The sequence below is a fragment of the Xiphophorus hellerii genome, chromosome 19, assembly GCF_003331165.1.
Source record: "Xiphophorus hellerii strain 12219 chromosome 19, Xiphophorus_hellerii-4.1, whole genome shotgun sequence".
NCBI classification, from domain to species: Eukaryota; Metazoa; Chordata; class Actinopteri; order Cyprinodontiformes; family Poeciliidae; genus Xiphophorus; species Xiphophorus hellerii.
This window is the reverse complement of record NC_045690.1, coordinates 19,014,704-19,030,086: the sequence shown is the minus strand read 5'-3', so window position 1 is coordinate 19,030,086 and position 15,383 is coordinate 19,014,704. Positions and strand designations below refer to the sequence as shown.

The 15,383-nt window shown below is 40.0% G+C and overlaps 1 protein-coding gene across 3 annotated transcripts; it reads left to right on the top strand.

Annotated features, from left to right (window-relative positions):
- The first annotated feature begins 3,043 nt into the window (after positions 1-3,043).
- gyg1a (glycogenin 1a) lies at positions 3,044-15,232 on the top strand. Of its 3 annotated transcripts, none has more exons than XM_032546611.1 (7): positions 3,044-3,200; positions 6,549-6,684; positions 6,764-6,938; positions 7,090-7,252; positions 8,529-8,655; positions 10,764-11,001; positions 13,540-15,232. In XM_032546611.1, exons 1-7 carry the CDS (start codon positions 3,059-3,061, stop codon positions 13,705-13,707), a joined length of 1,149 nt encoding a protein of 382 aa, XP_032402502.1. In that variant the 5' UTR covers positions 3,044-3,058; the 3' UTR covers positions 13,708-15,232. The 3 variants fall into 3 exon arrangements, with proteins under 3 accessions (XP_032402502.1, XP_032402501.1, XP_032402503.1); XM_032546610.1 differs by having other exon boundaries at positions 6,546-6,684; XM_032546612.1 differs by having other exon boundaries at positions 6,546-6,684; positions 10,764-11,039.
- Positions 15,233-15,383: the final 151 nt, after the last annotated feature.

The window sequence follows — 15,383 nt, the reverse complement described above, 5'->3', positions numbered from 1 at the left end:
CTTCTGTCCATGTCACCACATGCCACTTATTTCCAGCCTAACCCTGCAGCCATTCACTCGCCTAATCACTTCTCTCAGTAATCCTGGTTCTCATCCCCGTCCGATCCCTCTGTTTTGTCTGCCAGTTTGGAGTTACTTCAGATTTTATGCATGGAGTTACATGACCTTCAAATACTATATATATATATATATATATATATATATATATATATATATATATATATATATATATATATATATATACTCTATATGTGTATGTGTGTGTGTGTGTGTGTAAATGCAAGTATTTACATTTCTGGGCCGTATTTTAGTGCAAAAATGCATTTATCTGTTTATTTCAGCAATAAACAATTTTCCTGGTTGTGTCTGTGTGTGTGTAGGTGTGTGTGTGCGTGTGTGTGTGTGTGTGGTTTCAGCTTTTGAAGCATTGACTCCCCTCCCCCATTTTATGGGCTTCGCTTCACAATTGTCTTAACATTGCGAATATCAATGTTGCTTTTGGTGCCTTTTTTTTTTTAACCCTCCCAAACTTTTTTCTTCCACTCAACTTTCCATAAATATGCCTGATGTCAAGAAAATCCGAGCTCATCCCACTTCCCCATGCTGGAGATTTTAGTTTAGCAGTAATAAAAAATAAAGTTATCTTTAAAATGAATCACTCAAGTGACATCTAGGCCCAGCAGTAGACTTAAGTGTCAATAAAATAAATCTGGTTGTGTGTGTTGTTTTTGTCTCATGCAAACTTTGCTTTAATTCTACTTTTTTCTATCTAATCATAAGAAATCATAGTCAGTCAGAGAGAGTCATTAAACAGGAAAAGCAGGTTTCCTGGAAAAAGAGGAAGTTTCCAGCCTGCAGATTTATAAAAATAGCTGAGACTATTCCTTATGTTAAAGCATGAAAGTTTTAAAGAATGAAATCTAAACATTTTGAGTAATTGGATAAGATTCAAAGTAAAATACTTATATTAATATTGGTTTACTTGTAATAATGTTTACACTTACATTTGTGGGAACACTTACAAGAAAAACAAGTAACTGTAACTTTGGCATCAAATAATTAGAATCATGGATTATTCTTGGTTTCTTTTCAGAAAAACATCTGTAATAACTCACATTAGGATTATAATAAGGATAATTAATAAGTTATGGTTATAAAATCATAAATGAATGATAAATCAGAGAAGCTGAAGAAAATAAATGTGATATAAGTTATGGTTATAAAATTATAAATGAATGATAAATCAGAGAAGCTAAAGAAAATAAATGTGATATAAATGTGATTTTGACATTGAACCTGAAATGGTGTAAAAGGTGTAACTGCAATTAAACATCACTAATATGTTGGAGGTAGAGAGTAGGTGAAAGGTGAACGGTTAAGGGAAAAAAGGAACTAACAGGAGAGCAGAGATGATCAACGCCTTATTTAGGTAAAAGGTTGTGCAGGCAATGGACATAGGAGGTTGAGCAACTCTGAGACATTAGCACAGACATCAGGACATAATGTCTGAAGGACAGTGATGGATGTGAGGTCATCTGTCTAAGCAGACAGCCAATGAAAACGCCCCAAAAGGGTGGATAAACCCTATAAAAAGTGGGTGCAAAAGAGGAACCTTTTGTTGGATCCTCCGGGCAGCTTCGAGCCAAGATCGAGATGGACAAAGAACTCTGCAGCTGAAGAAGAGCCGGGGCCACGGAGCCGAAGACTGTCCTTCTCATGGAGACCAACCGGTCAGGCCCACAACCTGTGGCTTCACATCGCACTTCTCTCATCAGCTGGGTTCAGACCCCAAAGACAAAGATGAAGACAAAGACAAAGGCAAAGACAAAGAAGAAGAACTGGTGCCTTTTTTCCTGCCAGCACCAAGTCCTGTGTGACCTCACCATCCATGCGGAGAAGAAGCTCATCAGACCTACAGAGATCCCTGCCTTCGCTGATCAACATCTTCCTCCTGCTGCAACATCTTCTTCATCATCAGGCCAGGTCTGGGGTTCGAAACGTCAAACTCCGTCCGTCTCTCTCAAAGGTTCCCTTTTTTTTAGTTCTCAGTATCAGCAGTAGGGAAAGATAGACTAGATGATTAATTTTACTTATTTGATTATTTCTGCTACTGAATTAAGCTGTACTGACCCTTGCAAAAATGCCTTACTAATAAAATATTTAGCATAAAGAAAATCTAAAAGATGTTGTGGACATTCAGTTAATGAGTCACCTTAAAGTTCTTTGATGGTTGTAAAATAGCTATGATGTTTGATTCTGGAGAGGAAAAAGTTTAAAATGTTTTTAAGTTGCTGGTAGCCCAAATTTAAAACGTCATCCTTGGGACTCGCCCGAGTCACTAAAACCTACCTGGTTCAATAACAAATGCAAGTTGTAAAATAGAGAACGAGCGACCGTTAACAGGTGTGCTCTGTGAAACTAGTTGGCTGTAGGCTGCTCAGTCTGGCTAATTCACAGGGGGAAGAAGGGTGGGACACCTGGATGTAGGCCGTCAGAAAACCAGGCGAATCGTTTCTCGAAACCAGCTTAAACAGAGTTTACTTCAGTTCTGGACAGGGTAAATCCCGGCAGATTTAGGAAACTCAATTAACCCGTTAGAAGGAGAGCTGGTAGCACATCTCCCCTCTCAGAAGAGGAAGTAGAGAGTGAGAGAGGAGACAGAAAGAAGGGGGGGGGTGTTGCGCAACAACACTGAGTACAAATGAATGTAAACATGCAGCAACCTTATTGATGGTTTTGTAAGCAGTCACATGGTAACAATCTAACACCTATACATTATCAATCGCTTTTTGTTTTTTAATTGGCCTTATGTCATATATGAACTGTCTGAAACTGAATAGTGAGTAATCACTGAAAGTGATAATCTACTTCAAAATAAATCAAACTGCGTCTAACCGAGTTACTCAAATTAATATATATATATATATATATTTTTCCCATGATATTATCGGGATATGTTAGCGAGATGTTATTCGTTTCGTGCCTACGTACTAAAATTAATTACGGTCTTACGCTGAAAGAAACAAACGCAGGGGGCGTGGCAGATGTCAGCGGTCACATGGGCCGGAAAATGTGGGGCTTAATTCCTGTGTTTGACTGCTCTCAGCTGCTGCTCCTTTGCCCTTCGCACTGCAAACCCGCCGTCCGCCCCATCCCGACCTCCAACTCCCCGGTGGACTCTCCTCAGCGCACCATGTCGGGTAAGAGACGACGCGCGGCTCGGGATGCTCTCTTGCACGGTACATCGCATCCGGACCTCGGCCTCTCTCCGGGCCGGACCGGAGCTGCGCGAACTGCTTGTCTTTTTTTTTAACCCCTGAAATATCGCGACTTTAGGAAGCGTCATGGAAAAAAAAACAAACAAAAAAAAACACCTGCTGATGCCCTCCCGGCTCCTCTCGTGAGGGCGTCGGTGAAGCGCTTCGTTTCGACTGATAATGTCGTAAATTTTTAGATCCTTCAAAAGATTTTTGATGCTTGAAATCGATGAGTTGCTGCAACGACTTGGACCAAAGTCAAGTTAGATTCACTCGGAGGCAGCACATCCGGTTTGGAAAGTTTGGTATTATGAAGAGCTCGTTGAAATGCTTTTATCATCAGATCTTTACACTAATTTAAAAAACAACAACAAAAACACACAAGTTGTAAAATGATCAGATTTGATCTTCAAATTTGCTCTAAGGAGCATTAAATATTATTTTACATTTGCACCAAGTTACAGATCAAGTTCAAGGTGTATAGGCCTTGTTCACAGAGAAATATAGGATTTCTGAAACATTGTCTGTTTTATAACTATTATATAAAATATAATTGTGAACCCAAAGCACAGCACAATTGAGAATCTACTTGCATTTCTACAAACTTATAGTGGAAAGTATTTCTACTTCAAAACACAAAACTATTCCTGCAAAGATTGCTGTTATGTCCGATGTTTCTGGAGTGGAAGTGTTTGGTTGCACACTGCTTGTCTCTTTTTGTTGTTGTTGTTGTTTTTGGAAACAATTAGAATATAGTGTATATCCATTCAGTGTATGCAAAAAAGTAAAATAAAATTTAGAACTCAAATCCTTGAGACTTTGGACTACCAACTGTGAATCCTCACTAAAATCAAGAACTAGTTTGTACTTTTCCTAGTATTTTTCCAGGGTTTCCTCCATAACTGAGCAATGCTCTTTCAGCACAGGTTGCTTTGCACTGCCTGTCAGATGGCTCCAACAAAGAAGCCATTTTGGGGAGTTTGGATGAAAAAAAAAATCAATAAAACACTGACAGTCATTGTTTAAAGCACAATGAATTAACCAACAATTATCAGCCCATCTCTCTATAAAAGATCAAATCTTCTCCTTTAAACACTTCCTTTGCTGCTTTGACTGACACAAGGCAACCGTTTTATTACATAGTTTGAAATTATCTTAGAGTATTGCCTCTTGATGTGGCTTGTTTTTTGCATTGCATGATTATTTAAGGGAATATAAATTAAGGCTGTATTTGAAATAATTGTAGACCGAGGAGTGGAGTTACACACCCCTGGTTTGAAGTACATCAATATATTACGATGATAATAATAATAATAAAAAGCATATTTGCAGTAGACATGTTATCTTAGCAGGAGTATGAGTGCTATGGTTTTTTTTTTTACATTTTCTTTTTTTTGTTAAAGTACCTTTAAGATTTTTTTATTTAGCTCAAATACCAAAACATGCCAGCCCATGCCCACGATTGAAATAAAATTGGAAATGCTTCATATCAAAGTTCTTCACAAGTCACCTTGTTTTAAATTAACCTTTGGTGAACGTGGAAGAACATTTTGCTTACCCGTGTCACCAAAAGCTGAGTACTTCACTTTATAAACATGAGTCAGCTTAACTCGGTCTGAAAGACTGCTGCTCCATATTTACTGTCAATCACACAAATGTAACAACTGTTGCTGCAAGCTGGCGCCTGTATTACCTGGAGGCCACTTCTTGTAGATGATGGGAACGATTGCAGATTGGTGTTTCGCTGTACCTATTCAGAGAAGGAAGGCATTGCCAGGTTCAAAAACTGCCCACACTGCTATCAAATCATGCATCTGCATGTGCCTAAACAATCCCTTTCTCTTGGTCCTCACCACTAATTTGACTGCAGCATGCAACATTGGGGAGTTGGTTTCAAATCTTATCATGCATGGTTTGTGTAATTCTTTAATCGTGAACCACAAATTGGAGACATGATGTCATCTCTCAAGTTGTAACGTTTCTGGTGGCGAGAAAACCACGAATGGAGGTCGTTCGGTTCAATGATGCCGATTTCAAAATGCGACCCGGTTCACTTTTTAGCTCCACTTGAACACCTCGACGTGTTATTTGCATGCTTTTATTTCTAAAGAGAGCATGAGTAACTTCCTGTTCAATGGTATTTTTCAATAAATGTGATGTAATTGCTTCATGGTGTGGACGTGCAGCACAGTGTGGCTTCAATGTTTAGTTTTTTTTTTTTTCCCATCAGACCTGGCAACATCCTGTGGAGTGTAATTTTTTTACTACTAGCATGTTAAAGCACTGAAACTATTATAATAAAATATATTCTATGTGTGGAAAAGTAGTTTTTGTACAAAGCGTCCATTATGTGGTCAAACTGAATTATAAGCCCAGTTTAAATTAAGGGTGTATTAATCTTTTTAACCAGTTTTAAGCTCTTAGTGGGTCAGGAGGTTTACTGTAGGCACAGATAACGCTGTGGTAGCGCAGCACATGCTTCCTGCTTGTTCTCTTTCTTTCTTTTTTTTTTTTCTCCTTTCTGAGGCGGCTCCCGCTCTTACACACTGGCCTTTTGATAGGCGATTTATAGTTCCTTGGATCGGACCTTAGCAACCGTGCGACACAGCCACACAGATCGGGTTTCTCAAAAGTCCCCATCAACCGAAGCATTTATCTTGATGATCCCTGCCTGCTGGCTTCAGGACAGCTTTAACTCCAAGAGCAACACAGAATACCCCCCGTGGTGCTTATGGAATAAAATGTGAACTCATTAAACACTGATTAAAAACATAACATCAGGGTTAAAGAGCTGATTTATGTCTTTAGGATGAGGATAAAAGACAAAAATGTATATCGGATTATTCCCAGAGAGGGAAAGAGCTGATTTACTTACTAGTCTTTATTGCTAGTACAATAAGTATTTAGAATTTTTTTTTTTTTAAAACTGTGTAGTTTAAATATGATTTATTTTAGTTTATAGTCATGCATGTTTAATGGTTAATCCATTACTTTACCACTAAAATTGCTGATTTAAGTGAACTGAGGCAGAATGGGGTGGGGCTGCAGTTCTGAACTTGCTGCTCTGATGATTTAAAATGACAGTGTTGTTGTGTAATGCTACACTCTCACTGCAAACTTTATTAGGTACACCTGTTGAGTTGCTTGTTAACACAACTGGCAAATCGCCCAATAGCTTGACGGGAACTCTTTGCATTTAGGCACCTAGATGGAGTGGCTTTGAAAAATTGGCGTTCCGGGCAAGTCGGCAGAACTTGAACTAATCTCATTTTTTATTCTTTTCCAAAGCAGACCAAGCTTTTGTGACTTTAGCCACAAACGACAACTACGCCAAGGGAGCAATGGTTCTTGGCCAGTCGTTACGGAACCACAGCACAACCCGGAAACTGGTGGCACTCATTGGACCTCATGTTGCTGAGCCTTGCAGGTAACGGACGGCCCCATGGTTTGCTTTTTCTCCGTCTCCACTACACATGCTGGCATGATTCCCTTTGCTTGTGCTTTAGGGATGCGCTGCACTCAGTTTTTGACGAGGTGATCATGGTGGACGTCATGGATTCGTGCGACGCAGCTAATCTGGCTCTGATGAAGCGGCCGGACTTGGGCGTAACGATCACCAAACTGCACTGCTGGACCCTCTTGCAGTACAGCAAATGTGTGTTCATGGATGCCGACACGCTGGTAAGAAAAACAATACGTTTAAAGCTTAAAGTGATTCGTATGCATTTTCTTCTTAGACTTCCACTGTTCTCAATATGTCATTTTAAACGCATTTGAGGAGGTTTTTTTTCTTTTTTGTAAATTATGTTCTGTTGTGTTTTGTTGTTTGCAGGTGCTGTCCAACATAGATGAACTTTTCGAGAGGGAAGAGTTGTCTGCAGCTCCGGATCCTGGTTGGCCAGACTGTTTCAACTCCGGCGTTTTTGTCTTCAGGCCGTCCAAAGAGACGCATGAAGAGCTGCTTAAGTTCTGCACTGAAAAAGGCAGCTTTGATGGTGAGCGTTTGGAAGACAGCAGATACCAAGCTATTTTGTCACAGTAGCATAACTTATTCTTCATTTAATATAGTTATTTTGAGCTTAAAAATAAATCCAGTGCGTCCTGTTCGTACTGTTCAAAATGTAGTGGACAGAAACGGATAAAAGTTTCAATTTAATCAGTTTGCGTTTTACTCAGAACTTCAGTACATTAATGAAGATCTCAAAATGTTGTTCTGAAGACGTGGTCTGTCATTTCACTAACACTCCAAGTCAGTTTACAGTTTTTCTCACATGTTTGACCCTAAAAAGTCCCTTCAGTCCAATATGGTGAACTGGAGGAGCTAAAGCACTGATATACAATCCAACAACAGCTGCACCAAAACACATGTTCATATACTTGGCTCAGACACTGAGGAAATTAAACTCTTGTGGCAGCCAACTATTATTATAATTATTAGTAGGTGCATAAAAACTAAAAGCATATCTTCGTATAGTAGATGCCTCATGCTTGCGCACAGCAGACACCCGCAATTGCCTCAGGATTTTTTTATTTTTATTGTTCATTATTTCTCCGGGCACTTTCTGCCGTAACCAAAAGGTTAAGAGCAAAATAGCCATCATCCACAAAGAATTTTACTTTTGGCGAAAGTAAAATGGTGCCAGTGGACTGCAGGGTAAGACGACGGGCTTCCTTGTGCTTGCTTATTCAGCTGTTAGATCTAGAGAAAAATCACCCGATATGGATAATAAAATACTCTTGTTTGCTGAAAACAAAAATTCTTTGTGGATGATGGCTATTTAAGTCTTAACTTTAAGAGGGAGAAGTCTTTGATATAAAGAGCGCTCACCTGCCATTGCAATTTTGCAGTAACGTATGAGAAAGTAAACATTGCCTCATTAGGTTTGCAGAAGCTTTATAGGACTGCTACGATACTTCTTTGAATCCTATGCAGAAATGTTCTAGATATGAAAATATAATGCAATATTCTTTGCAAGCTGAAGAAATGAGCTCACAGTACAAGTGAGTAGCTTAACTGCAAACATTAGCGCTTAATGTTTGAGACAATTCCCACTTGACATGGTCACTGAATGTTGACTCTGACAGCATGGCGGATGTGTTGACAGCGCTTCTTCTCTGCTTCTATTTTTACATAGCGGCCAGTATATGGGAATGTACAGAATGCATATTTGTGCTGCTAATAATTCATGTACAACATGCTCTGTGCTCTGACTCTTATGCACGACCGTGTGAGTATAAATCGGACCTCTTCTGGGTTTGGTGTGTCTGCAGGTGGAGATCAGGGCGTTCTCAACAGTTACTTTAACACCTGGGCGACGGCGGACATTTCCAAACACCTCCCGTTTATCTACAACCTCAGCAGCATCGCCATCTACTCCTACCTGCCCGCTTTCAAACAGTCAGTGCTCACTCCTACGCGTTTCAATTACACACACCGAGACATGACATGGTGTCTCGCAAAACCGTTTACACCCTCGACCTGCAGGAACCGTGAAGGTTTCACGGAGAATCTGCTGACAGGACAACTGCTGGCTGGCAAATGTAGACTTTATGAAAGTGTGGCGGGCAGGGAAAACATTGTTTTCAAAATGCCACGATCTGTGTGGGAGGGGGCACTCGAATGTGGAAGAGGGAGGTCTGGTCAGATGAGACCAAAATGTCACTTTTTGAGAAACTGCCATATGTGTAGCACAACTAAAACCGAAGAGCACTCTTAACGTTTTGATGCCACGCTTCTCAGATTTGTGTAAATAAGAAAACACGAGTACCACCTGTTCTATTGCTTCCACCTTACAATGAATTTCTGCTTTGGTTTCTCAACTGCACTTGTTAAAAAAAAAAAACAACAACCAGAAACATAAAAAATTTAAATACCGTACTAGTCCTCGAAGGCAGGTGTTACTGCAACATTAAGATGTGCTGTTAACGCGCCCAGATTGCGTAATGCGGTCATTAGCAGAAGAACACTATAAAACTCGAATGTGTTGAACTTGAGACAGAAACGTCTGACCTATTGAGAAAAATCACAACAAAATGCCTTAAAGTTTGTGGTTGTAATGTGAAAAAACAAAGTGATACGGACAAAGAAATATATATTTTGAAGCAGAGTAAAAGTATTTACCTCAACAACGTAAGAAGGAAAGAAAAATCAAGAGCAGCATGAGTCCTGGCTTCAGGTTTTGTTTTCATATAATTAGCTCTTTCTGGAGATCTTACTGTGAAACTGCACTTCTTGTTGGGGGATTTGAAGCCTGGCCAAGGTCAGTTCAGTTCAGCTCCTTATGCATAGTTGTGTGTCGGTGGTTTGGGTTTTAATTACATGAGGTTATGTGGAACTCCAAACAAAGGCCGACCCTTTTCTGCAGCTTCCTCATGAGAATCGTTATTGTGCGTGTTGAAGTGAATACCGTCTGATACGGTACTAAATGTGGACCTGTTTGATCCAAGTCCACTCTTCTGCATCATGAATAATATTTCTGCCCCAGCAGCTTTAATGGCTGACCTTTGCTCCATCTAAAAAAAAATAAATACTTTTAAGAAATTAGAGGCAGGCGGTAAAATTATCAGTAAAACTGTTTGTTTTACAGCAAACATTAACTACATTTTACAGAACAGAGCTTTGGGATCGCTGCGTAAACCGGACATAAAGCGATTCGCGTCTTTTCCACTTGACCTTGTAACAGTTTGGTTGTTTTGTGTCTGTTGGCGTCAGAAATGATCCGAACTGCTGCTAAACCTTGCAAGTTATTCCCACGTGGATACATGCAGAGCGAAGAATATGTCAACCCCCACTAAAAATAACTGCAGCCACGACACCTCAAACATGACTGAACTGAGCTGTAGTTTGCTGATTAGTGGATGTTTATAAATGGTAAAAGTACCATGACATTATTAACCTGCTCACCTTAGAGGCTCTGAAGAAGATAAAATGTGATGTTTTAGTTTTATCTGTACTACAATATTCTTGTTGGTCAAATATCAACACATTCAGTTATCAAAGTAATAGACTGTGCTTTCTTGTGATCTCTGAAAATAAAAATAAGAGGGTTGGCCATTTTTGGTTATTTCTATTCTTACACTTTAAGAGTAGCTGGCTTCCTATCAAGATGTGTATCCACCAAAGCCATTAGTTTTCTTTTCTTTTTTCTTTTGTTTGAGAAATGTTTATTCTTCTACAAATTTCACAGATGTAAGCAACCCTAGAATCTGATTTGTTCATGGAGAAACGGTTAAATGGAACAATGTGACGATGGGTGTTAAGTAATATTAGTTCTTAATATGGATCTATATTTAAAAAAGACAAAAAAAAAAGTCAAATGTAACTAAATTTTCTGATTCTTTTTCTGGCTTTTAAAAATGTAAACAAATGTAAAATGGAATTGCCAGGTTATGGCTGTTAGAGAAAGAAACAAACGCATTTTGTGCCCATTAGGGTTGCAACTTGGCAAACTGCATCACAGCATTATGTTTGCTAACGACTGTCTTTTCCTTTGCGATCACCAACAGGTACGGTCACGACGCGAAGGTGGTGCACTTTCTGGGCAAAGTGAAGCCGTGGAACTACTCCTACGACGCCCAGAGAGGCGAGGTCAGAGGTCACTCTGTCTCCCCTGACCCGTGCCAGATGCACCCGAACTACCTGCTCCAGTGGTGGCAGCTGTACGCCGCCGCCGTCCTGCCGTTGCTGCAGAAGGCGTACGGCGACGCCCCGTTCAGCAGCGGCTTCGTGAACCAGAGCAGTCCTGTACGTGCCGGTGTGAATGAGAAACAGAACGGTGCCAGGTCTGGCCGTGGTGTGTGGGCGTGTGTGTGTGTGTGTATATGCTTGGAATGAAGCAATGATGCTGATGCCTATAAATGTGTCATGTATCAAATTTGTTGCAGCATGTTACAAAATCGTCTCATGTCGAAACCCTCAAATTACTGGATGCTGTTTTTTCTCATGCTTTCTTTAAGGCTGCATTTTTATAAAAGTGTTGTAGTAAATGTTGTAGTTGAATTAAGAAAAAAAAAGCATGAGCAGAATGATTAAGCCCACATTCCTCAGCATTGTCTGTTGCCTAAAGTCAAGTTTGTTGCTGCTGGTGTCGCTCTGTTCAGTAGCTCAGCAGGGGAGGTAGGAAGGCGCTATGTGGTAACGACCCTGTAGTGAAATAGTTGCTAGTCACATGAAGGGGGACTGCCAAAACCCAGAGCTTTTTCTGTTCGTCTGGAGCTGGGCCCGATTGCGCCAGACTGTCAAGTTTATACAGGCGACCAGAAGAGGAAAGTGACTCTGCACTTTCTCAGGGAAGAAATGTTTTTTTTTTTATAGTACTTTTAGCAAGTATTTTCAATGTCATGTTAGCTTCCTTCAATATTTTTTTTTTATTTAATTTCATTTTTAATTATTCATCCTTTTGCAATTTTTTAGCAGCAAGAAAATATATTTTTTTAAATTTTTTTTGGACCATGGTTCAAATTTAATTAACGTAACCATGAAGGCAACAGAACGAAAGCTCGATGATCAAATTCTGCTGCAGATTTATATATATTTTTAACCTTTTTATTGTTTTTATAAAGCTTTTACCTGCAGAAACATTATCTTTCAGAACTGTCTAAACTGTGGTCAAAATATTTTTGTTCCCAGCCTCCGTCATGAGGGTCATTCATTTTAAGAGCAGAGGTGATGTCACACTGAGTGTGTAGTGACGATAAACGGAGTGTTGCTAATGGATTAAAATAAAATCATGAGGGTTGACACTTTTATTTGTCTTCAGCATTTGATAGTGAGTATCTCTGTTTACATTGCTAATGTTTTACTAATGTACATAGTGAGCAAAACAAGAGGTCAACCCTCTGAATTGCCGTATGTGTCATAAATGTTTTTATTTAAATCAGATTTCCAAAATCTAATATTTCCAGACACAGCTTGCTCCTTGATGGGCAGAATTAGTTGCATCATGCTGAAGCTCATCTACCTGATTTTTAACATTTAACATGCCTCCTTTAGAAAACAAGATTTTTGTTTACATTTTTGCCCCTTACATCTGCCCTGTTTTATTTTTTTTCTTTAAAGTTTGCCACTTGCGTATCACGTATGTATTTAAGTCCTCATTCTGTAAGAACTTCACCACAGAAGAGGGGTGGTGTTTGTTTGTGAATATGGTGCAACCATTGAAAGGGAAAAATACTGGAATTTTGTTGTTGACCAGTCGAGCTGCAAATTGGCCGAATCAGGCCACCAGCCGACTTCTTGACGCACCAGTAAGATGGATTTTTATTAACACATGGTGACCCATTTTGTCCTATGGTTCTTGATGGGAATCATGTCACAGTTTGTTTACAATTCAGAAGGCTAAGATTTGAATGTAGATGGATTATTGACCCCACATGGTGTCAATATGAGGGGTAGCTACTGAGGAGCTACACACCAGAAAATACGCAGCACGGATGACACAAGATGACGCCTAGTTTTGGTTACAAACTTCACATTTTGCTCTAGAATGTGTGAATTTTTGCCAAGCTGTTTGATGAATACAGTCACAGATCCTTTGCAGTGAAAGCGGCGATGAACTTTGCAGTTCTCTTGACCTTTTCTGAGTTATAAGGAAGCCCTGGTGCCACTTTATTTTGATGGTCCTGATGTTTTGGGGCAGGGGGTTCCACAGTAAATAGTGGGTGTGGAGATGGTATGATATTTGTAATTCAATTTAGAATAATTCATTTCTTCATAAAGATGAACATATACTTTAAACTAAACATATATTTTATTTTCCATCCCTAATGGGACCAGGCAGATTATTTGAAGAAACCGCTGTGATGAGCTTCTGCTAATTTGCTGGAGGTCAATGACTTTAGCGTTATGAAAAATTTGGAAAAGAAAACTAATTAGATGAGCTGTTGTATGAACTGATCACAATATATCATATCAAAGTCATTGTTTTACTCATTTTCTCTCTCTCAAACTTTTAAAAAAAAAAATTCAATCTTACTTTTTTTAAATGATATTTCATTAGAATAAGCTTCATAAGGAACATGTTCATTGTATTTAGTTTAACTGGGAAAGATGAGACAATTTGTGTCAAAAGTCTTGAATGCTTTACTTGCTTGGATCATTTATTTTCTGTATTTTTGGCATTTAGGCTCAAATATCTTCATGCACTCATAATCTGAGCAGCAGCCAGAAGCAGGAGGGGGGAGGTTTTGCTGAGGGAAAGCAAAGTGGCAGAGAAAAACAGTCCTTTTAAAGTATTGGTCAGGTTTCTTTAAACGGCTCGCTCTCGCTTTGTCTGCATTTCAGGGCGAACGTCACGAAGACGCGAGGGAGCAGCCCAGGTTTCCTCCCCCTCCCTCCCTGAGGCTTTCGTCAGCGGAGAGGAAGCAGCGCTGGGAAGCGGGCCAGATCGACTACTTGGGCGACGATTCCTTCACAAACATCGAACAAAAACTCAACTCTTTCCTCAAGTAGCGCCCGTCTGAGGGAGTGTGACGGACACCGGTTCGAGCTCTGGGATTAAGGGGGTGGGGGGGAAGGTGCAGCACCGCTCAGCCAAACATGGGGGGTTGTGGCTTTTATTCTTCTGTCTTGGTAGGGTTTGTTTGGCAGATCTTCCATGCACTCCAATATAAAACTTAGTTGTTTTTTTCCCCCCTTTAAACAGTTTGACATGATTTGGGGAGCATAATCTTACTAAAATTTAGATATTTAGAGTGAAGTAGTTGCCAGCATCCAGTGTAGAATGAAGACTAGAAACGATTAATCATAGGTTAAATCTAAGCACTGTGAATGTTAGAATAATTTAAATGTGAATCATGGGTAAAACAAGAGGCTAAATACACCCCTCAAATATTGTAAAATTTACTGAATTTCTTTTTTTCCAATTCACTTTTGACAATTGTTGGGTCGTGCTGCGGTTCAGGAAAACGGCCTTTCAGGCTCAACCCGAAGGCACCAAAGAGCAGGTAGACAAACATCTCGGAAAGGGACACCTGCTGCACCTGAAGCGTAAAATCTTCGTGCAAATCTGTTCATTGCCAAAAAGTTTTGTCCTCTTTGGTGGTTAGCGTATATTTCTAATTTCAAAACTTCTGTTGGATTATTTTGCTTTGCTCCTTTTGTTGGTCTAAATTGTTGGGTTCTCTGTTTTGTGCAGCTGTTTTCTTGGATGCACTGTTCCTCCTCCTCCTCCTTTTATGAGAATTATTCACAAATCTCTGCCACAAGAGTGCAAAATTGAGCATTTTGCACAATAAAAATGCATTCACCCCCACAGCTCCTTACTATACTTGCAATAAGTCTCTGCCTAGACTACAAAGCACATATGCAACAGGCTCGTTCCCTTCTTCCCTTAGCCATGACTTTGACACAACAGTGTTCACCTCAGGAGTGCGTAGAGCAGCAGCGTCTCTGTCTGTGCCTCTGACACTCATCAGCTCCCTGTAACTTCACCTGGTGTAGTGTTGGCTTGTATTTGCATGGCACAGAGCTGATAAGCGTCTGTGTGATTTTAGAAAGTGCTTCCACCCAGGAATAAAGGTGATTTAAAGGTTTATGTGTATGTTTCTGTGCGCTCCTCTAGTGCTCCGCATGTCCGTCTCCATTGGAATCGTTTTGGTGTTCGTGGCCGTGCCCCGGCGTTTCATCACTTCCTGTCTGCAGTGTGACCAGCTGCCTTATTGCCTGCTCACCGTTTACGAAACCTCTCTTGACTATAACTGCTGCTAGTGACACATCTCTGTGAATCCCTCTTCCTGCCCCTCCCTTTGCTGTCGACAGCCACTTTACTTCTACCTGCCTGCTGGTCAAAGTGTAACCTGATGATTCACTCCTCCGTCCATTGCACGCACTCCCAAAAGGAAACGTGTTAGAGGCGATAGTAAGTCTGAAAGCAGCTTAGAGGTGTGTGGAAGTGGATGATTGTTGTTGTGACATCTTTTGATGCAGCTGGTAATTGTTCACCTTTAAAAATAAATAAACCTGTGGAAAAAAAATATGCTGCCATTCTTCTGTTTTTATTGCCGTTTCCCTCTGAGGGGTCTATATGCTTAAGGAATATATGAACTTGCTTTACATATGTAATAAATTATGCCGTTAATATTCACATAACCTTTGTTAATATTGCTAAGATGGCTATTAAATGTAAA